Here is a 24,398-nt window from a genome sequence, read left to right as displayed (position 1 = left end):
GAGGCAGAACCGAATCAGATGAACGAACATTCGGGGCGGCGATATAGCTAAGTTTTATGGCAACTTCAACAATATTTCAAAGAAACTGCATTGGAAATGCGTTATGTGAATTGTGAGCATATATTGAGAATCAGAAATACATAAATCTATTCGAGTCTGTTCTTCAAATATTCTTCCTGAGTAGATATAGTGAAAATTCCCTCTCCGTCAAATGAATACATTGGATATTTGACCAATCAACTGTGTTTTATTAAAATCATATTGAATTACCCCCTCACGAATTAAAGCTGTTTACGGAAATATTCTTGAAGAAGAATAGTAAATACTCCGAACCCTTATTCGATAGTGTTGAAATATTGACAGATTTGTTTTTACAACGAATATTAAACTGTAAATCACAAAAATTCCTTAACAGCTGACAAAAGGGGCCAGTTCATATTTTGTACTCGTTGATCGATATTCGATCAAATAATCGATCAAAATGAAACGAGAGAGTATCATTGGACTTACTTTGGTAGAACAAGGATGGAACGAAGCAAATGACATGGTGGCGCCGCCACGAAACTGATCCCATATCCCCGATTTCTTCAAATGCTGATGCTTGCAAAAAGTGACAAGTGCACACACCAGTGTTTTAGACATCTTAGTGTCGAAAAACAAAATATTTCAGTGGTTCAGTGTCAGGTATTTGAAATACCAATAACAAATTACACAGAATTGATTGAAATACTCCCCAAAATTTATTAAAGGGTTATAATATACGCTGGCTGCCTGGGATGAATACTGAAACTTCCACCAGCACAATAATTATCTTTGATCTTTTTTTTTCAGAAGGCCACATCTACGAGATGGTTTCTGCAATTTATGGTGTTAATTTCCTCTTGATGTATTATTCTGCTAATATAATGGTATTTGTGAGAGGTGATCAATTCCTTGTATTCCTCAAGAGTTTGAGTGAAATGAGAAAGGAACAGCTGAGAAATTATGAAGGAGTGGTGCATTACACGGATAAATTAGCGAGTACAATTTACTATTCTACAGGTTTGGTCACGACCGCTGGCGTGGTGGAGGACTTCGTAAAACAAAGTTATTGTAATAACAAGGAATTCTTGAATGAAAAGCATTATGTCTGCGGTAATTTATTACCGTTGTGGTTTCCTGTTGAAATAAATATTCCATATTTTGAACTCCTGTGTGCCTTGTATGTTTTGGGATTCTATCTGGCACAAATACCAGCTATGTCTTCTTCTGTTTCTCTATATTTGGGCTCAGTGGAGTTCATTCTGTTGAAAATTGAGAAACTGAAGGAAGAATTGAAGAAAATTGATTTCGAAAATAGCAACAAAGAAAAAGTTAACAGACAATTCATGTTCTGCGTCAAATATTATATGGAAATTTCAAGGTACGTTAATGAAAAATTGGTTGGAAATTTTTCATTTGAATTGAATCGAAATGAATACGTTTTGACGGAATCTATTCCGAAATGTCATGTCTGTAAAGTGAGTAAAAACAAGCAGATGCAAGCAGCAAATTGAAAATGTTGAAATAAGATCGACAACTTGAACACCAAGCAAGTAAAAATAACATTGATCTTTTGTGTCTTTCTTTAATTCATTTCGAGCAGTCAATTTTTTTTCGATTTCACCACTGATCAAATTCACTAATCGGAGTTGCAATATATGAGTACCTCAAAAATAAACAGAGACATATCAAAATAAATAAGAAATTATTATATATACAGGTCATACTACGAAACAAATCGTCTTGGTTTCTTGATTTCACGACCACTCCTAGTACACTTCAGTTTATCGGGTACTCTGCTTTCAATATCAGAAATGATATTTGTCACTCCCGCACTATCACCGTTTTCTTCATATGGAACATCATACCCATTTATAGGATTATTTTGCTCGCTGGAATGCTGTGAAGAATCATTCTCATTGTTGCTGATTCCTTGCTCTCTAATATCCGACGTGGAATCTTCAACACTTTTGAGTTTACCGATTGATTCTAAAGGATAAATCTTCTGAATTGGTCTAATTAGAGTTCCTCTCACAGTTTTCACTCGAATCAGACGAATTTTATTGTCTTTTCCTGCAATCAACTGTGTGACCCGACCTATGGGCCAGTCTAATCGTTTCTCTAATAGCACACAACGTCCATGGGACGTACAATTCATGTACATTTAACGTCGGAACGTCCATGGACTTGATTTGTATGTCCTTTGGACGTCCGTTTCCGGACAGTTTTAGGACGTCCACGATATATATCCATTGTTAGTCCGATTCATGTACAATGTCCGCATCGGATATCCATTGGATGCCCTTGATGGACATAATGCGGACTATATGTCCGTATCATATAGTTCCAAAATAGTCCCTGACCGACTTAATACAGGCAATGTCAAAAATATGTCCTTGCTGGATATCCATTAGGTGTCCGTGATGAACATAGTACGGACCATATAACTTATACATATATATTACATGGTCCGTATAACGTCCATGACGGACACCTATTGGATATCCGGTAGGGACATCTTTTGAATGTCCATACCGGATATTCACTAGGAGTCCGTAATGGACTTGATATGAACCAAATTACATATACACATTACATGGTCCGTATAACGTCCATCACGGATACCTAGTGGATATCCGGTAGAGACATCTTTTGAATGTCCATACCGCATATTCACTAGGAGTCCGTAATATGGACCAAATAATACATACATGTATATAATTATGATTTTCGATCCGCAAACTCTGTTTTTAAAAAGAATTTTATTCTTTCAATTATAAATCACAATTTCGAAAAACTAAATGACTTTATAATTGGACAGAGCGGAAAGGAGTTACAAACAGAATGAATTCTAAAATGGAACTAAACTAGAATGTGTCTCTTTTCACATGGAAACCTTGGATTCTGGAAGAATCCGAGTCATCACTTTCTTCTCGCACTAACACTTTCCGCGAAGACGAAGCTGGCGTCAGCGTTCCAGTACGAGGAGCATCTCGTAATACTTTCCCCCTTAAGAGATAACGTCTCTGTTATCTGCTGGGTGGCCTTGGGTGATGTCTTCCATTTCTACGTGTATGATTTTCCTTGGACTGTAGATTAACTCGGAGATCCTTGTTTTGTTCTTTATAACGAAGATGATTCCAAGAATTGTGAAACAGCACAATATCACACTTGTAGACTGGTGAATGACCTGAGTTATTGGATGTAGGTACATGGGCTGGTCTGAAAGTTTTTCTGCTTCTTGAAGGATTGAAGTTGGTTCTTTCAGATGCCTCAGGTGAAATTCTATTTTGTGGGTGGAGTTCAATGAAATTTTCGAAATGTTTTTGGCAGTTATTTCGAAAATCGGAACTGTGTCATCGTAGATGGATTCTTCAATAATAATTCGGCAGGTGGAACTTAGAAGGTTGATTCCCTGGATTGATTTCCTGAATAGAATTCCATGGCAGTCTTCTAGTACTGTTTTGTTCTTTTTGAAGAGGGTCAGGAGCTGGTGATTCTTCAGCGGGTGGATGATGTTGAAGTTGTTGTTCACTAGTGTTGTTTGGCATCGACCTGGGGTTGACAGAATGCATGCTTCCTTGGTAGGCTGTTGAAGGCAAAGCACCATCGAACTTCCCAATGTTGATTTGCATATTTCATTGGTCCAATATTCCTCGTTGTTGATTTTGATGGAATACGTCCTTGGCGGGATCACAGCAATATCTTGGGTATTGGGTACAGGGTAGATTCGGGAATATGAAGCAATTACTCGTTTGAGAATTGGGATTTTGAGAAGGAATGTGATAGTTTCCTCCGTTCCAATGACAGACATTTTTGCATATTCGATTATTTTGAAAAGATGAACATGATCAATTGGTGATAGTTGCTGTGTCTTATAAATTTTTTCAAGATATGTCCCGATGGAATAAAGTTCTTCAACTTTAATGACTTCTAAATTTGGAATTTCTCTCATTGCAAAACTTATAGTCCTTTCTAGCATTAATAAAGTGTTCAAGAGTGCTTGGGACTGAAGCATTTGGTATTCTACAATGATTCGAAATCCTTCGGTAGATTCAATATTCTGGAATAATGCTTTAGTATGAATAATATTTTCGTTTAGCAGAGCCAAATCTTCTGAATATCTTTTTGACAAATGATTAGCAAAAGAAGTTAATTTATTTATCCTTTCGATTTCGGAAGATTTGCTGTTGTGAAGGCTTTCTAAATTTTCGTTAATAGTTTTCAGATCATCATCGTCTAGGTTACCTGTAATGAATTTAATACCTTTTCCGATGAAATTAGCCAAACCTCTTCTAACTTTTCTATTGACAAATTTTCGTAAGATTTGTTCGATTTGATCCAAATTCAAACTCAATTGGTGAAAAAGTCGACGGGGTAATTCATCGAATGTTTGGTCTTTCTGAAGGTCATTAAAATTATCGTTCAACTGATCGAAATTGTCTTGCAAATTGGTAATATTTATGAAGAAAAGAAAATTATGGTAATGATCAAGAATTTTGGCATGACTCAAAGGTTCTTCAAAGTATCCATTACTTTTTATTTCGTGGACCTGAAGGGCCTGGTTTGTTTGGGTCTGAATCAGGAGGATCAGCAGTATCCTGAAAAGAACAAACGTTTTTTCTTAGTTTTTTGACTTTTTGTATGTGCGCTGTTGTTTCTCTTGATTTTGTAGTTAGACCACTTATTTTGTTTTGTTGTTGCTGTTCAACAATAATTTTTTCGAAGGGTGGATCCGTTTTTCTCGGTCTGTTTCATTCGACGTAAACTTCTGCTTGCTCTAAATTTGGAGGGTCATTTCGCTTTTCGTTCAGCTTGTTTAATGTTTTCTGAGCTTTGTTTTTATTTCGTTCGTAAATATGGTCAAAAAATGGCAAAATTTCCTGTTTTCGTTTTTCGTTATACTGCTCATAAATAGTCATATTCAAATCAAATTCTGGTAATTTGTCGTATGGACCATAAAGTAAATGAAAAGGTGAATAACCAGTCGCTGAATGTATCGATTGATTATAAATTAATGTTGCTGTAATCATGAGATTAGCTGGATTTTCATTTGGGTTTTTCAATTTGAGAATTCTGAGTTTTTCCAAAATTGTTGAATGGAATCGTTCAATTGGAGAATTTGAGCTCGGATTGTTCACTGTTGTAAAATGTAGATTGATTTTGTTCAATTTACAATACTCTGTGAAAGTCTTGTTCTGAAATTCTCGTCCTTCGTCACAAACAATCTTTTGTGGAATATTGTGATGTGAAAAATAATGACGTAATTTATTGAGAATTGTTAAAGCAGTGCCGTCTTTTAAAAGGTATGATTGCGCGTATTTTGAAAATAAATCAATTATTGTTAAAAACTTCGAATTTTGAAAAGAAAATGTATCAATGTGGATTACTTCGAAAGGTCGCTTAGCTAGGAGGGGACCTGAAAATTTCAATTTATAAGGGTTTCTCTCGTATTTTGATTTAAGGCATAATTCGCATTTATTTATGATTTCTGTGAATTTATTCCTCATTTTTGGCCAATAGTATTTTTTCGATAATTGATTAAATGTTTCTGAAATACCATTATGGTTTTTATCATGATATTCTGAAATGATTTCGACTTGATTTTCTTCACAAGGTACATCTAATAAAAGGGTGTTGCTTATATAAAGTTTCACGGAGTAATTGAAGGATTCTTTGCAAAATCTGATGAAAGGGAGTCGTAATTTATTATCTCTGAAAAATATTCCGTAAGATTCATTCGGTCTAAAAATTTCTTTGAAAAAAGTTGAAAAATCATTTTCCATGAAATTTTGTCTTATTGTTATGTTGTAAGTATTTTTCTGAAAATTTTTTGTGAATTTTAAATTGTATTGTTCGCCAATATTTAGAATAATTCTATTCGGATATATATTCACAGAAGATTCCGTGATTGGAATAACTTTTCCATTGTCTTCTTGAGTTGAATGAATGGTGGCATTAGAATCATTATTATTTGCTTCATGTTGATGATTGGGATCATCGTTATTTTGACGATTGTCTGGGGGGTTCAAAATATTTTCAAGTTCTTCATCACTAAGTACCGGAAGTTCATTAATATTAGGTAAAATTGAGGAAACTTCTATATTTAGGTCATTTTCTGATAATAAAGAGTCTTCATTTTCTCTGTTATTGATTTCAATTCGCGATAGGGCATCCGCAACTTTATTTTCTTTTCCTTTTTTATGAATTATGTTGAAATCAAATTCATCAAGTTTCAATTTCCATCTTATGAGCCTGGAATTAGGTTCTTTTATTTTATAAAGCCAAACTAGGGGATTATGATCAGTTTCTATTATGAAATTTTGTCCGTAGAGGTATGGTCGAAAATGTTTTGTTGAATCTAAAATTGAGAGGAGTTCTTTTTCTATGGTTGAATAATTTTTTTCGGCTGAATTTAGGGTTCTTGAATAATAGGCAACTGGGCGGTTGTCTTGTGATAATACACTTCCAATTGCAACATTTGAAGCATCTGTTGTTAATTTAAATGTTTTTTCAAAATCTGGATAAGCTAATATCGGAGCATTTGTCAATAATTCTTTACATAATTGAAAAGCATTTACATAGTCGGGATCATCAATTTTAATTTTCGCTCCTTTCTTAAGGCATTTGGTCATGGGAGAAACTATGTGAGCAAAATTTTGAATGAATCGTCTGTAATAACCTATTAATCCTAAAAATGATTTGATTTCCTTCACTGTGCTTGGAATAGGGTACTTTTCAACAGCTTTCAGTTTAGAGGGATTCGGAGATATTCCGTCAGGAGTTATTAAGTGTCCTAAGAATTCGACATTTTTGCTCAAAAATTCACATTTGTCAAGTTCAATTTTGAGGTTGAATTCTCTAATTTTTTCAAAAATTGATTTCAAATGGCAAATATGTTCTTGTAACGATTTTGAAAATACGACAATGTCATCCATGTAAACGAAACAAAACTTATGAAGATATTCTTTAAGTACATTGTCCATTACGCGTTGAAATGTACTGGGTCCATTTTTCAATCCGTAGGGCATACGAAGATATTCGTAGTGACCATTATTCACGGTGAATGCAGTTTTTTCTATTGATTCCTCGTCCATTTCGATTTGGTGAAAGGCTTTTGCCATATCGAGTGTCGAAAAATAGCAACTTTTTCCTAAATTATCCAAAATTTCTTCTATTCGCGGGAGCGGATATTTATCCTCAATGGTTTTTTCATTTAAACGGCGATAATCAATGACCATACGATATTTCTTTTGGCCGGAAGCATCTTTCTTTTTGTCTACAATCCAAACTGGAGCACTGTAGGGTGAAATAGATGGACGAATGATATTATCATCTAAAAGTTTTTGAATTTGTTCTTGAATAATCTTTTTCATGCTGTGAGGGTGTCTGAAAGATTTAACGTGAACGGGTTCTTCATCTTTCGTTCTTATTTTATGCTTGACAGTATTGCTAAAAGAGAGATCGCAGTTTTCGTTATAGAAAATATTTTTGAATTTACTACAAAGTTTCAAAATTTCTCGTTTTTCTTCAGAATTCATGTGTTGCGTACGAATATTTTTTGAAAGTTTTAATTTAGAATTTTCAATTTGAGGAGCACATATTTCTGTTTCAGATATTGATTTCACGGGTATTCTTTCCGAAAAGTTAATCTCTAAATTCCCGTTAATTGATTCTGAAATAGGAATTAGGCAAATACCATTTTTTGCTCGTGCTATACATTCTGGTGTTGAGAATTTTTTAAAATTAATTTCGGGTAGTAAAACGTCACCATTTTCTAGGGATACTGGAATTTTTACAAATGTTCTTGCTATAGTTTTATTTGGTTTAAGTTTATTCGTGGAGTACTCAAGGTTAAAAGGTATTTTCAAATTTTTCATTTCCAAAATGTGGTTTTGATAGTCAATCTTTGCACCTAATTTTTGCAAATCGGATGTTCCTAATAAAGCATCGAACTTTTTATGCCAGTCGACAACATGTAAATGAATATTGTCGAGGATTCCTAATTCGTAAAACAGTGGAATATTGATGTTATCATCAGCGTTAATTGTATTTCCTAATCCGGACACACTGAATTTTTCTTTGAACAAAAATTGGAAAAATTTCTCAAATGCTGGTTTTCTATTAATGACTGAATTTGTGGCACCCGAGTCTATTAAAATTTTCAAATTTATTTTTGAAAGATAAATGTAAGGAAGTTTTGATTTTATTTTCAAGGAATTGAGATCTAAGTTCCTGTGGTTTCTGGAGGAGCTTCTCGAAAATTTTCATCCATTTCGTAATAATAATTCTCATCTTCTTCGGAAAAATTCATAACATTTTCTTCAGAATGTTCGGGTTCGTAAGATTCAGCTTCATGATCGATTACATCATCGGGTTTGAATTGTACGTTGAATAATTGTTTTTGTGGGAATTTCGAATTTCTGGTAGAAATCGACATAGGCGTCGGTTTTGTATTTCTGGTCGAAATTGACATTGGTGTCGGTTCTGGATTCGATTTATAGATACTTGACCCTGGTTTAGTACCAAAAACTTCTTGATTTGTGAAAAATTTCTGATTATTTCTCAAAGGTTGATTTTTTGGAAAAACAATGTTTGGTAAGTTTTGATTAGAGTTGCTATTGGAAAATCTTGTTGGTAAATTTTGATTGAAACTGTTATTAGAAAATCTAGGTAAATGATCATTATAATTTTGATTCTGTTTGAAATGAGGTTGTGCCAAAGGCTTCTTGATTTCTTGGGATTTACGAAGAAATTCGGAATATTCCCATTCTTGTTTCCTGTTGTCATAAAATTTACATTTATTGATGCATTCTTCTAAGCTCTTCAACTCGAAATTGCTTATATAGGATCTATAAGGTTCGAGTAATCCTGCTTGGAATGTTTTTAGTGACAATTTCTCTGCTTCGCATTTTTTATAAGTTAATAGATTTTGGTCTTGTATATTCAAAGAGAGGTGTTGTAAGAGATCACTCAGAGTTTTTGAAATTCGGCAATAATAATCTAAATAATTTTCGTGTCTTTTTTGGACGCATTGTGAAACCGCAGCAATTAATAGTTCTTCGTTCCTTTGATCTCCGTATCTCTGAAGGAGAGCACGTCTGATCGAAGGCCAATCCGTCGCATTTTGGAAAGAGATGAAGTCTCGTGCTTCATTTAAGATTTTCGAACGGATCGAAAAATTCAAGCAAAATTCGAGATCGGTTGTTAGTCTGCCACGTAAATGTAGGTAAGACTAAATTATCTACCTCGTTTATGAAAATTGATAAATTTTTACCCGGTGAAAATTCTGGAATAGAATTAAGTAATAATTGGATGTCTTGTCTAGACATAGGGTCGGCTACTGTTGGGAGTGTTGGGGTGTTAGAAGAGTTTTGATTCATTTCGTTATTGAAATTTTTAATAGGATACGGCCGAAATCGATTATTCCTAAGTAAGCGTTCTTGAATATTATGAGAATTCAAAGATTCTAAAATTTCTGGCTCTTCAGCAATTATCTCTAATTGATGAGATGAGTCTGTCATCGAAATAAAGAATACTGGTGATATAGGAAATGTGGTGGAAAATAGGACTTACACCAAGATTTGCATCCTAGGGTGGAACGTCCTTCCTTCTGGTCGAAGTGGGTTGGTGAAGTTTGGAATTTCGCACTAAGAGTTAAAACTCAACGGGGTTCCTCGAACAGTTTGTGTTCACTAGTGGAAACTATTTTCAGTTAGTTCGTTTCTTGAAAAAACCGAAAACCGTTGCGAAATCCTGTTCGCAGCGCCAATTATGATTTTCGATCCGCAAACTCTGTTTTTAAAAAGAATTTTATTCTTTCAATTATAAATCACAATTTCGAAAAACTAAATGACTTTATAATTGGACAGAGCGGAAAGGAGTTACAAACAGAATGAATTCTAAAATGGAACTAAACTAGAATGTGTCTCTTTTCACATGGAAACCTTGGATTCTGGAAGAATCCGAGTCATCACTTTCTTATCGCACTAACACTTTCCGCGAAGACGAAGCTGGCGTCAGCGTTCCAGTACGAGGAGCATCTCGTAATAATATCAATGAACACCAAAATTTAATATTATTTTTCACTAAACTTCATTTTTCCGCTTTGTAGTATATGAATATCTTATGAATATTATATTATGTATAACGTTATGATGAACGAAGACTAAATACTTGAGTAATTACTATCATAAAATAATCCATGTTTGAGTTTTACTATATGATATTTCTGTATTAATCGACTACTATTCCATAAATCAGTTCAATATAATGAATAAGTTCCTACAAATAGTTATATTGCATAGTCTCGGTAGCTAGGACGGTTGCAGCGAAGACTCAGTAATGCGATGTCCCCACGTACTCGCGAGTTCGAATCCGGGCCAAGTGTAAAAACTTTCTAGTAAGTATGGATGCAAATGAGAACAACACAGAAAAAATATCTCCATCTGAGTGTAAGACATTGGGTTCCTAGGACATTAGAATTCTAATAGATAGGATAGCCAACGTCGTGGTAAATTTTTGTACCGTTGAGATAGCTAATGATGGTCCCAATGGGATATCCATTGGACGTCCGCGATGGACGTCCGAATTCGGTTCAAAGTTGTGACATTTGTACGTCCCTCGAATTTCCATAGAACATCCATTGTACCAGAAATGGACGTCCCATGGATGTCCGTAAGGTCCGAAGAGGACGTCCTATGGATGTCCATAGGACTACTTTGTGCTATTAGGGTTATGATTTTTGTAACTGACAAGTACTATCTCCCCTAGAACAACTTGTCGGGATTTACTCTTAGCAGCCAATAATTTTAGTTGACCTAAATACTCATTGCGGAACCTGCGGCGTAACACGGTCCTCAAAGTTTGTTTGTAGTTCATCTTACGACTGAGAGACGTCTCATCTACAGCATCACAATCGGGAATACCACTTTCAGATTGGTCGCGCAGAAACATAGCTGGAGTTAAGGCCAGTAAATCTTCCGAATCACTGGACAACTACGTGAGAGGTCTCGAATTTATTATGGTTTCGCAGTCGCATAATATTGTGAGGAGATCTTCATAATATAGCGATGTACGACCAAGTACTTTTCGTAGCAGTTGCTTCAACACAACACAAAGCACAAAGTTCATTTCGAAGTTTGACTGGATTTCTTGAATTGAATATGAATCGCAACAATCATACTATCATTCGAAGGGTCTTACTTGGTGGATACTTAATGTATCTTTGAAGGTATTCCAGTTCAAACCGAGTACCTACAGGAACGGAGTCATGTTCGTCCGAATTATATTTCGTGTGCTCCCACCCTCTCAAATCGAATTTTGCTTCTGACATGAGTAAACTAGATTCGCGAATGAATGCTTGAAGAGTATCATCAGGAACACTGGTAACGCAATTATCAACGTAAAAACTTTGTAACAACTTTTCTATTGTTTCTCGCGAATAAAATGATCCTGGTTCACCCGATTTTTTCATACATTCAGTGAGATGATATTCGATCGTTGCTCCAAGCAGAAATGGACTGCAACTTATACCAAAAACTACCCTTCTATGTCGGAATATTTTCTGATTCCCATCTGAATCTACCCACAAAAATCGAAGAAAGTCCCTATCAGCTTCGTGCAAGCCAATTTGCAAAAACGCTTTCCGAATATCTGATACCACCCCAATTCTTTCTTTTCTGAATTTCAGCAATATTGATGGTATCAATACTATGAGATTTGGTCCTTTTTCTAAGCACATATTCAGTGAAGATTTGTCTTTTCCTCGGGCTGAGGCATCGAACACAGGTCTAATTTTAGTTGTTGCACAGCTCTCTTTTATTAACCGGTCTATGGGGTAAGTAATGTGATTGATTTGGGGGGTCGCAAAATGTTACCTGTTCTATAATATCTTCTCGTAGCCATTCTTCGAAAACGTCATTGTATGACTCATAGAGACCTTCAGTCCGCAGTTTTTTCAAAGTGAAAGTCAATCTGTTTTCAGCAAGGGTATAGTTATCAGGTATAGGTGGATGTCCTTCTAACCATGGCATTCTCACTTCATATCGACCTTCGGGATCTGTACTGATAGTCTGAAGGAAAAGTTCCTTCACTGCGTTCTCCATTCCTTCTCTCTCTTCTCTCTTTTTTCCGCAGGATCAGTTATCCCCAAAACATCAAGTAGCCACAAGTCGGCTATGCTAGCATTTTTCATACAAAGTGACAGAGCAGTCATTGCTTTACTGGCACTGTGATGATTATTAGGTATCTTGCAATCTTGCCCATCAGTGTCCAACCTAGAAGTGTTTCAACCGCCACCAAGCCATACTTCAAAGTATACCTTTTTCCAGTGTACAATTTTCCGGCCACATCAGCACCAATCAGTACTTCGATTGAAGCTGAATCATGCACATCGCTAAGATGAATATGTCATCTGTCATCCAGCATCCATTAAAACAGGAACAATTTCATTACAAATAACCGTTTGATCCAGAACTTCGAATGCCTGACTTCAACTTTATTTCATAGCAATTATGAAATTGCTCAACTGTATTCGAGCCTCCAAACAAAGAATGGATTATCCTTTCTGTACGTTTGGGGACTGGGGTTGTATTGCATTTCCTCAGCAGTACAGGATGTACGATCTCTGTGAACCACTGTCTATAACAGCTCTTATCACACGAACTCCATGTTCACCGATTATTTTTATGCGTAAGGTTTGTAAAAACACATGAGTGTCGGTATAATTTGCCAACGATTGCTCGATGGACGAAGTTTCAGTAGTGTCTCTACCAGACTTGAATGATTTTTGAGAACTTTTCCTCTCTGGCAATGCTGGACACATCAAAGTAACATGCGGCTTACTACATAAAATACACTTCAAGCGCTCATGACATTCCTTAGCCTGATGTCCAGTCTTCAAATATTTGAAACACGACCTTTTTTTAGCTGAAATATTTCTTTTTTGTTCTAATGAATAATTTTGAGCTTCGAAGCAATTTTCGCTTCCATGTGTACCCTCGCAAAAAATACATTTAGCGATATCGCAATTCATCAGTCCTGCAGCAGTTGGTATTATTTCTTTTGATATCTGCTTGTTTGTATTTTTATGCCGACTCTCACCTGAACTTATCCCGCTACCTTCTGCAGCCAACGAAATGCGTTCCTCATTTTCGACTTCTGACTTCAAGAATTTCATGAGGATTTCCAAACGACTTAATGTTAAAGATGCTAAGCTAGTTCCACTTTTCTATCCGGTGAATGAATCAGAAACTGACGAGGGCCCTCTCATTCTTTCTCTGAGTTGATGCAGAGTTTAATTTTGTGGAAAATTGTGGTGGGAGGATTATTGATTTGGTTCAGTCGAACCGTCGAAAAATAAACAGCCTTAGTGACTGTAGTGAACCCCTGGAGTTGGAAATCGTTAAGCGGGGTTATTATGATCCCAGAAGGATTCCATACAGTGTTTTCAATAAAAAATTCAGAAGTAAGTATTCCCTCAACTGCGCTATTAGATGATAGGGATGTTATGGGGTACTGAACGAATTTATTGACCAATACGTTCGTTTCCGAACTGAAAATAGGAACTAGGCGGAGATCCTCTTGCCTCTTTAACTATTTTACTTCCATTGATGCAAGATGATTTTTGTCGAAGAATTCAACAATCTTGTAATCATCCATTAATTCCTTTGAGAGATACCAATTCCCTACCACTGCATCGGATGCATTTCCGTTTGTATAAACGTTAATTATGTTCATCACAAATTATCATTTCTGAGGTTAATTAATATTGCGAGAAATACGTAATTACTCAGACTTTTACGTAGAACCAACAACGCTGATTTGAAACACAAAAATGTTTCGACATGCGTCATAACCTCACATTTTCATCCTATACAATAAGGAATGTGTCAAATTTACATGACCAATCGAGTGCTTTTATAAAAGTGAATGGAGTATATATGTTTCTATAGACACGCAAATGAAAATTTCGGGCAGTAAACGATAGCACATTATTATTGGATTTGAACGATGACTAACAAAAATTTACTCAAACTGATAATATATTTCAGCTTAGTCCACGAGATGAATGATTGTGTAGGATACATATTCGCTCCAACACATAATGCAAACAATAACGTAATGATTGGTCTTTTAGGGTATCTATCTATTAAGGTGAGTGAAAAACTCTGGATTCATGAAAATAGCCAATAACATTTAGATAAATTATTTTTAAGTTGGCAAGTGTACCGAGTTTTCTTCAGTTAACTATATGGATATTTGTGCAGTGGATTTCATGTTATTCTGGGCAAAAACTAGAGAACGCTGTAAGTATATTATTTGTTTTTTTTAATTGGAATAAATTGAAATGTTTACTTCGAAATGAAATTTCAGTCTTAGAATTTCATAGAACAGTATAATACTATATGTTATTTTCACTTTTAATATCGATATCTCTCACTGAAATTACTCGCTACTCAGTAATCGAATATCTATAATTTTTCAGTACCATCTTTAAGAATTCAATCCCATATATAGTCCGTTCAAGAATGATTGACATACCAACAGTAAGATGTCTAAAACTCTGGTGTATTCACTGATTCGATTTTGTTTTTAATTTCGTGGGGATATGGGATCAGTTTCGTTTCTCCCACTGTAGGTAGCGCTGTTTGGAATTTGACAAAGAATATTTGAAAATAATTTGAATACTTCCTACGACTCACGAATATGTTCTATTTATAAACGATTATTGATGTGTGAAAATGTATTAGTTTCGAGAAAGGGATGTAGAACATTCATTTATTCAACATGTCGTTCAGTTTTCTGTATGGACAATCAAGAACTACAGCTAAGAATTCGGTGTTGTTGGAATTTGAAGCAGAACCAAATGGGATGAACGAACATTTGGGACCGATATAGCTAAGTTTTATGAAAACTTCAGCAATGTTTCAAAGAAACTGTATTGGAAATACGTAATGTGAATTGTGAGCATGTATTGAGAATCAGAAATACATAAATATATTCGAGTCTGTTACTTAAAATATTCTTCCTGAGTAGATATAGTGAATATTCCCTTTCCGTCAACTGAATATATTGGATATTTGACCAATCAACTTTGTTTCATTAATATCATATTGAATTATCCCCCTCACGAATTCAATTTGTCAAACGGAAATTATCTTGAAGAAAAATAATAAATACTCCTTCGAACCCTTATTCGATAGTGTTGAAAATATTGAAGGATTTGTTTTTACAAAGAAAATTAAAGTGTAAATCACAAAAAATCCTTAACAGCTGACAAAATGGGCCAGTTCATATTTTGAACTCGTTGATCGATATTCGATATATGAACGCAAAACAAAATAAAACGAGAGATCATTGGACTTCCTTTGGTAGAACAAGGATAGAACGAAGCAAATGACATGGTGGCGCCGCCACGAAACTGATCCCATATCCCCGATTTTCTGAAATGTTGATGCTTGCAAAAAGTGACAAGTGCACACACCAGTGTTTTAGACATCTTAACCAACAGGCCTTGAAAGTCCAGACGCAGCTTGATATCTGGTCACAAAAGATATTCAATAATTTCTATAGTTTCAGTCACAGAGAACTGGAATATATAAATATTACCTAGAATAATATTTGAAAAGAAGAAATATTGAAATTCTGACCATATTAATCAGCATTCAAAATTGATACAATTATTTTATCCATTTGTAAAATTGAATTGAGAACATAAAAAGCAATACAAAATTCAAATTATCGTCGGTCAGTGCATAGATTCACATATAGATCACTGTTTATTCAAAATACCAGCCTAAATTCCGCAACACAAAATCTCAACTAAAGGCTTATTACCAACTTAAATTCAATTATCCTTATCCAATATAGATGTCAATCATTCTTGAATGGACTATAATTAAAACTCAATAATTCTCAAAGGTACCAAAGAGTATCAACATCAACGTATCAACCCCATTAAGGGTTGACATTGAATAAGTATCGGAAAATAAAAATATATTCATTTGATTATTTGAATGAGACATGTAATATGATATATTCAAAATAGGACAAAGCCAATGAAATTTACCGACTCTGAAAAATTTGCAACTCAAACAAGACTACATCTCCACTCCACAAATATCAGTTCGCATCCTCCTGTGTTGCGTCTAACTGAAATGAATGATGGAAAAAGAATAATATAATATATTCAATATATTGAATAATAATAATAATAATAAATGTATTTAAGGCCATCGACCTGAGTCCTTCAGCCAAATATATTGCTTTTTATTTCCTCTCGAAATCTAACAGAAAAAAATTAAAATTCTTGAAATACTGAGGTGAATTCACCTTTCGAATGATCATTGAGAGCTCCTTTCAATCAAAGCTGATGATGAATGAATTGGTGATTTTTAGAGATTCATTTGATAATAATGCAATATTTATAATTATAATATTTCAATCCAATAAAAAAAATATTTTAGAAATTTGACACATTTGAATAATTTCGTTCCGAATGATTTCTTTATGCATATTATCGATGAAAATCAATACTGACAAATACATTATTCGTATACAAAAGAAAATTCTCATCTGCAGAACACATTTTGAATCATATTAGATCATAAACAGGGTGTCTACTTTTAAAAGGGGCAAACTTTGTGAGTAGATCATAGAAGTGTTTTGCAACAAAAAATGTATAGAGCACATGGTCGAAGTGTTGACGGTTATTCTTCGATTCAACATTTCTTGATTTAACTAAAAGTTTCAAGTTTTTTTTTATAAAATCAAACTTCAGTTAGCATTGCATTTTTCAAATTGAATTAGACCACATATTTGAAAACGGCATTAAATTTGCAACAAGACAAAAATTTCTGTGTGCTGAAAAAATTCTTACTTTGAAGCTTTTCATGATTGAATATCAAATTTAGTTTCATACAAATCATGAATCCATCTGAAGAATCAAATGAGTAAACTAAATTTCAATAAAACAGATTTCATGAAAACTAATACTACTTACAATAATAATTGTCAAAATGTCCACCACCTTGTTCAATACATCAATACACATCGTTTTCGTACCTTCTGAATCTACAACCCTGCGAAGTTCACAATATTTTTGACGCATCACGAGTCTGAACGCGAATTTTATATACTCTCTTTCATAAAAATCCGAAGGCGTGAGCTCGAGTCTTCCTGGCCGTATTACTGCACCGTACCTTCCAATCCATTGCACCCCAAAATACGTATTCATTCATTAAGTCCCGTACATTCCGGCTATTATGAGCTGGGCTGCCATCCATTTGATCCCGACATTTTTTGTTGCATTTCATCCAATATGTCTGTCAAGCTGCTTTGGATTAAACTCATGAATTCTTCAGCGTTAAGGCGATCAGAAAGTATTACTGGTCTGAAAAGTTCACCTCTTATGACTGCCAACGACACGTTGACCCTTGACTCATGTTACTCATGTTGGAAATGAGAAACAATAGTGGAATGGGGGTTTTCTCTTGTCCATACATTTCTATTTCGCAAATTCATTATACCCGCTTTCATGAAAGTGGCCCCGTCAGTCCAGAATATCCTGTCGCCCCCCCACTCTCCTAGCTTCAGGTACCACCTACATAATGTTAGCCTCGCTGTCTTCTGTGGTCTATACAATCGGAGGTAACAGAAATACCAACAATCAACGCATCGGAAGACCTAGAAAGAGCAGTTGATAAACTAGAAAAGAATATACTAGATGCCTACAAAAAGAGCACAAAGAAAATAACGAGACCAGCACCGATACATCCACACGGTGATACACCCAGAGAAATCAAAGATCTCATCAGGGAAAATCGGAGACTAAGAAAAACATACAGGCTCAACAAAACAGATATAAATAAGAGAAATCTAAACCGACACAGCCAAGTTCTAAAAAATGCCCTGAAGGACATGAGAACAAATAGATGGAACAAAAGAGTTCAAGAACTGAATACTATCGATCATTCTGCATGGAAAATGCAAAAATGTCTGAGAAGAGAAAAGACTAAAATACCACCTCTCCATGGAGAAAGAGGAATGGCATATACGAATATCGATCAAGCAGAAGCACTGGCGGACTCGAGAATAAATTACAGACCTGATGACGATAATGACGATCTGGAAGAACTAGTAGAGAACAACGAAGAAGAAATGGACGAACCACCAGTAGACGACAAAATAGAAAAACCAACTTCTACATTTGAAATAAAAGAGATAATCAGAAGCTTGAAAAAAAGAAAAGCTCCCGGAAGTGATAAAATAACGAATGCTATGTTGAAGAAATTACCTAGAAAAGGTATAGCTGCTCTCACAAATATTGCAAACGGTGTAATGAGGACTGAACACTATCCGGAAAAGTGGAAAACTGCAGAAGTCATAGTGTTCAACAAACCAGGCAAAGATAAAAAAAATTCCCCCAAAACTACAGGCCGATAAGTTTATTGTCCGCCCTAGGAAAAGTAGTAGAAAGGGTAATCGCTAGGAGGCTTACAGAAGAAACTGAAAACTGAATCTCATTCCAGCAGAGCAATTCGGATTCAGAAGAGATCACTCAACTGAACTTAAGCTCTAAAACGACCTTTAAGCATAGAATCTCTATGGAAAAAAGGATGTTTAAGGAATTAATCTCGTTTAATCAAACGGTGCATATAGCCATAACAGATTCGATCTGTACACCGTTCAGGAAATATTGATGCCGTGGGTTGTTCTTGCCAAGATGAAGCACTTTAGACTTTTGCAGTTTCAAAGGTAGTAACCATTCACATGACCATCTATACACAGCGTCGAGATCACTCTGCAATTGATCTACGAGGAATCCGAATAGAATTTAATGTCGTCGGCGTAGAAAGAGCATGTACTCCTCTCCTCAGGGATGATGGAAGGTCAGCAACATACAAAAAAAACAGCAGTGGTCCGAGCACAGACCCCTGGAAAACACCACTGGTTAGATCAAAGAGGATGGACATGGAATTGCCGACTTTAACAGAGAACTGACTTGAACTCAGAAATGACTCAATCCATTTCAGTAGAGGTCCCCGAACACCAAAATGCTCAAGCTTATGTAGCAGATGTTTTTTCGGAACACCGTCGAAAGGCTCGAAAGCACTAGCAAAATCTAAATAAATTACATTATTACATTACATTATTACGACTGGTATTCTGGCGTCGATCCGCTTAATCCATCCGTCCACACATTGTAGCAGACAAGTGACGACAGATCTGCCCTTCAGAAAACCATGTTGCTCGTCTGGTAGGGTTCCGTTGCTCCAGAAGAAGTTCGACATGTTGTCGGAGACGATCCTTTCAGCTATTCTAGGGACAATTGGCAACACACTGATAGGTCTGTAATTAGTAGGAAGAGTTCTATCTCCCTTCTTAAAAATCCATGTTACATTCGCAACTTTCCAGGACTTAGATACCACAGACGTCCTCAATGATAAAGGCGGAAACACATTATTAAAACGCGACGCGACCCGACCAAACGTGATGCGTGTTGATTCCAATCAAATGTATTGCTTTCTATAGACCAGAATCATACTATGAACACCCGACGCGACGCCACGCGCGTACAATTTACGCGTCAGCTCGCGTCGCGTGTTAATAATTGCATTATTTTCTTCAAAGGAGAGGCTAGATAATCAGCACATTTCTGAAGCACTTCAGCAGCAATCCCATCTGGATCGCCGATCGCAGATGCTTGTAAAACCGTTTACGGTTTCTAGAAGTCGTTATTTTGTTAGCCATATCATGCTGAAGGACAAGCAGTTAGTACAAAAGTGATATGTCATTCGAAAGCACACTGAATTATGTATTTTCTGCTGAAAAGAAAACATATCCATAATTAAGAATATTTCATCGATAAAACTATAGAAAAAATATGAGATTTTGTTCACTTCAGAATCGTGATATTCATTTCCTTACCATGCCCCCAATGAGAATTTTTTGGCACAAAGAATTTCTTATCTTGTAGCAGATTTAATGCTGTTTCTAGATATGTGGTCAAATTTGATGAGGCCACAACTGAAGTATAATTGATTTTATGGAAGAACTTGAAATATTTCGTTAAATCAAGAAACGTTGAGGATCTCCACACGGTTCGCATCCTCATAGATGAATGTACACATAAAATAATGTGTTATCACAGCTTTGCAAAATGCCAAAGTGGATTCTAGGTACATCGAGATCATAGAAAATATCTATTAGGTAGCATCGATACATATTAGATTAGACGAATCAGCTGTAACGGGATACTGGACGGATATCTTTAGGTAGAGGTGTACGACATGGAGACACTATCTCGTCCGAGCTGTTCATACTGGCTTTGGAGGACCTATTCAAGCAGTTGAAGTGGGACAGTAAAGGTATATTTGTGGCTATTTCTCTCCGTGACAAAATACGGAACGAGTGCATCAGACAACGTACCAAAATCAGAGACGTTCTTCAGAAAGTGGCAGAAATGAAGTGGAGTTGGGCTGGTCATGTGGCAAGAATGTCCGAGATCAGATGGGCTCGTAGAATAACGGTGTGGAGATTGTGGGGAACCAGAGAGACGAATAGAAGCTTTGGGCCCCCTCAAAAACGGTGGGTGGATGATATTGGGAGGCTGGCTGATCAGAGGTGGATAAACGTGGCACAGGATAGGGAGACTTGGAAGCGATTGAAAGATGCCTACCTATATGTCCAGGAGTGGTCGAATGCAGGTTGAAAAAAAAGAAGAAGAAGATTTTTCTGACGAACGTTATAATCGTGCTCACTTGAAAGCAGTCTGTCTCTGCGAATGTTGTATTCATTGATAAATTTTGTACTTCTCAAGACTAACATTATTCATATTAATGATGATATTATTGCTTCACTCACATGGGCGTCCGCAGGAATTTTTCTCAGGGGGGGCAAAATAAAAATTATGGAAAAACGATAAGGCGTCCATATTTGTCGTAGGCGACTTCAGTATTCCGTTTCTTTCTATTTCTGTAGTTATATTCATGGGTGGGAGCCCAGTGAATTTTTTTTCTAAGTGGGGGAAGAGCTGTGCAAAATAAAAATGATGAGGTTTTCCACTTCAAAATTTTTTTATAACGTCAACAACATAGGGTGATGTAAAATAAGACCGTTACTCTTTCCAAAACAAATTCCATGAAACAATATCTAAAAAAAATGAAATATAAAAAAAATATGGAGAACGGAATGAAATAAATATTATAATTGCTAATAAAAAAAGAAGAATCAACGAGTAATAACGAAATAAAAATATATAAATGGACGCTCAATAAAGTTCGAAACTAAATACAAAAATATGATTCAAAATAACACAGTATTGCTCGAGATTGTAAGAACAACAAATATACGATCAAAATTGATAACAAATTATAAATTGCAAAAAACATAACAAATAGAAACATTATTAATTCTGAAAACCAAATTCTTAATCGTAATACCACAGAGTAGGAATATTTTATTCTAAACAAAAAAGCTGTCTCCTGTTACTCTAACAAAATTCGTCTGATATTAAATTTGAAAAATTAGGAATGTCCAATATACGATTTCGATGAATACTCAACAATGCTAAATCAACAAGTCGGTCTTGTCCCATTGTAGCTCTTATCAAGGTTTAAATTCTGCGCGAAGTGCTGAAACTACGCTCTGTAGTACAAATAATACAGGGTCTTCCACGAGGAACCTCACCCATATTTATACGGGAAACTACTGAACGTATTTTCATGAAATTCAGCACTTATAAGTATTTTACGATGCTGATGAAATCTAAAATATTTTCAAGGCACCTCCGGTTTTTCCGGAAATGACGTCAACTTCCGTTTTTCAAATTGGAACACCATTTTTTTATTGCAGAAATAGATTCCTTAGAAAATTTCAAGTTATTTTGATGTAACATTTTTCAGTTTTGGTTGGAAAATTCTCTCTGAGCGGGAAAATTCGAAAAAAAAAATCGAAAATAGAGCTCCGCTGAAACAAGAATAACTTCGAGGTTTTTGGATGGAAAATTTTCATTTTTGGGATTTTTCAAGATGTAAGATTGATGTATCCACTTTGAAAATCGAAATCGCGATTCATGATACAGGGGGTGAAAAAATCGCTTTCAAAGTTAGGGATGACAAAATCGTGAAAAATAAATTTTTTCAAATTAGAACCCCATTTTTTTATGGCAGATATTGAATCTACGTTAAAAAATAATGTGAGTGTATGCATCACACCCTTGCCCTAAAGTGGATATTTTCTGAGTTATTCACAAAAAACTGTTTTTGGTCTTGAATTTTCAGCTATTTCTTTTCCCTTCACGACAAAAAGATGAAATTTTCAGGAACTGGAAATTGTGTATATAATTTACGTTATAACTGTTATATAATATATAATATTACTATTGACAGTTAAAAAAACAAAAACACATGGATTTAAGTATTTATTGCAAAAACTTAATTTACATAATTACATTAGTCACTAATCACATAAAAATTTTCTTTTATACGATTTTCTAGAATGGAATTTACTAGGGCAGTCTCGCTGAAGGCTCCAGCAGTAGTCCGCCATCATGTGGCTATCCCATCGTCCTTGATAACGATCTTCCATAGTTTTAATATCCTGATGGAATCTTTTCCCCTGTTCTTCACTACAATCACCTAAGTTTTCTGGAAAACGATCTAGGTGGCTGTGGAGGTAGCGAACTTTTATACTCATGTTACAGCCGAGAATATTGAAATTTGAAAGCATAGTTTCCACTAATTCTACGTAATTCTCTGCTTTATGATTGCCAAGAAAATTTTGTACTACTTGAACAAATGAACTCCAAGCGTTAGATTCAGTCTCGTTCATTGATGTGGTGAATTGTGGATCTTTAACAAGTTGCCTTATTTGAGGACCATCAAATATACCAGCTTTTAGTTTTTCCGTACTAATGCCAGGAAATTTACGTGACAAATACCCAAAACAATTTCCATCTCGATTTAAAGCCTTCACAAATTGCTTCATTCGGCCTAGCTTGATATGCAAGGGCCGAAGTAAGATTTTTTTCTCTTGAAACCAAAGGTTCGTTGATCACGTTTTGTATTCCTTGAATCATGACATCTCTTGAAGGCCAATTTTTGTTAACCCAGTGCTCATTTTTAGCTCTGCTGTCCCAAAGGCACAAAAAACAAGGATATTTTGTATAACCACTCTGCTGTCCAAGGAGGAAGTTAATCATTTTTAAATCAACACAAATTGGCCACTGATGTTCTTCGTATTTAATTTTTCTCAAAACTAATGCTAGTATAGGAACATTGGGTCAGGGACAATTCCAGGTATCCATTTGGCTAATTAGATTCTGGGAAATTTCTATTTTGACGATTAAGTACATATTTATCTCTTTATTTGTTGTCCTTTATCAGAAAAAAATATACCATTTAACCTGTAACGTGTATCTCAGAAACTAGAGCTGATAGAAAAAATCTGGTGGCATTTTTGGAATCAGCACATTGAAAACATCTAAAATCAGATGTTAGATTTCCGGCATCAATTTTTTTTTTGCATTTTGTTGGCCTGTGTTATCAGAGGATAATTTTTTTTATGAGAACATCTTCTCAAAATGTAACAATATAATTAATCTTTCCAGAGCTCATCTTTACGAGACGAGGTTTACGAGTTACCTTGGTATGATATGGATCCATCTTTGGCACGTATATACAAAATATTCTGTTCTTGTGTGGCTTCTACATTTCACATGAAAATACAACCAATAATGTACATGAATATGAATAGTTTCTCTTCGGTATGTCTAAATTTGTATGATCAGTGATCCCTTGAGCTGAATAAACTAATTCATCAATTTCAGATTTTGAAAGGTGCATATTCCTTCCTTATGTACCTATTGAAGATGTGAGGACAAAACGTAAGATAATTAGATTTGATGCACTTGAACAGAATTGTTGGCATGATGGACACCGATGAACCAATATTAGCAATAGCGAAAATTGTCAAATATTGTTCAAGCACTCTGAAGTCTGAAGCACTTATATATCTGTTCTCTCTAGTAAAAATAAAGCAATCGATTAACTTTAAGTGTTAAACATATCATTTCTATTTCAAAGGAATATATTTAAAATGGCGGTGCTTGAAATTGAAAATGAAAGACAACTCTTTTTCAGAGATATTTGATTGGCCGTAATAACATCATTCAAGATGGCCGTTACATGTAAGAAGTGTTCTAAAACAATAAGTCGGTACGACGATTCAATACCCTGTTCCAAAGATAGTTCTCACATGTTTCATATTCAGTGTGTCAACTTAACTGTAGAAAATTTTGAAACAATGAAGAAAACAGGAACTTCTAAGAGCTGGTTTTGTGAGGATTGTTCATTCGTGGACATAACCTCCAA

The 24,398-nt window shown here is 35.3% G+C and overlaps 1 protein-coding gene across 2 annotated transcripts; it reads left to right on the top strand.

Moving 5' to 3' along the window:
* The first annotated feature begins 1,478 nt into the window (after positions 1-1,478).
* On the top strand, positions 1,479-24,026 carry LOC123313159. 2 transcript variants are annotated; one of them, XM_044897900.1, is made up of 5 exons: positions 1,479-1,574; positions 14,076-14,178; positions 14,241-14,330; positions 23,636-23,791; positions 23,855-24,026. In XM_044897900.1, the coding sequence occupies exons 2-5, from the start codon at positions 14,089-14,091 to the stop codon at positions 23,900-23,902; spliced, it is 384 nt and encodes a 127-aa protein (XP_044753835.1). In that variant the 5' UTR covers positions 1,479-1,574; positions 14,076-14,088; the 3' UTR covers positions 23,903-24,026. The 2 variants fall into 2 exon arrangements, with proteins under 2 accessions (XP_044753835.1, XP_044753836.1); XM_044897901.1 differs by lacking the exon at positions 1,479-1,574 and adding an exon at positions 13,417-13,489.
* The last annotated feature ends 372 nt before the right edge of the window (positions 24,027-24,398 follow it).

The sequence above is a fragment of the Coccinella septempunctata genome, chromosome 5 (assembly GCF_907165205.1).
Source record: "Coccinella septempunctata chromosome 5, icCocSept1.1, whole genome shotgun sequence".
In the NCBI taxonomy this organism is placed as follows: domain Eukaryota; kingdom Metazoa; phylum Arthropoda; class Insecta; order Coleoptera; family Coccinellidae; genus Coccinella; species Coccinella septempunctata.
The sequence above is the reverse complement of the archived record's forward strand: the minus strand, read 5'-3'. Positions and strand labels throughout refer to the sequence as shown.

What these genes read in the sequence shown, in the direction of transcription:
- LOC123313159 (XM_044897900.1), top strand. Translation starts at nt 14,089, where the DNA reads ATGAATGATTGTGTAGGATACATATTCGCTCCAACACATAATGCAAAC. An exon ending in GGCAAAAACTAGAGAACGCT is followed by an intron (nt 14,331 to 23,635) that starts GTAAGTATATTA and finishes TAATCTTTCCAG; the next exon opens with AGCTCATCTTTACGAGACGA. An exon ending in ATATGAATAGTTTCTCTTCG is followed by an intron (nt 23,792 to 23,854) that starts GTATGTCTAAAT and finishes CATCAATTTCAG; the next exon opens with ATTTTGAAAGGTGCATATTC.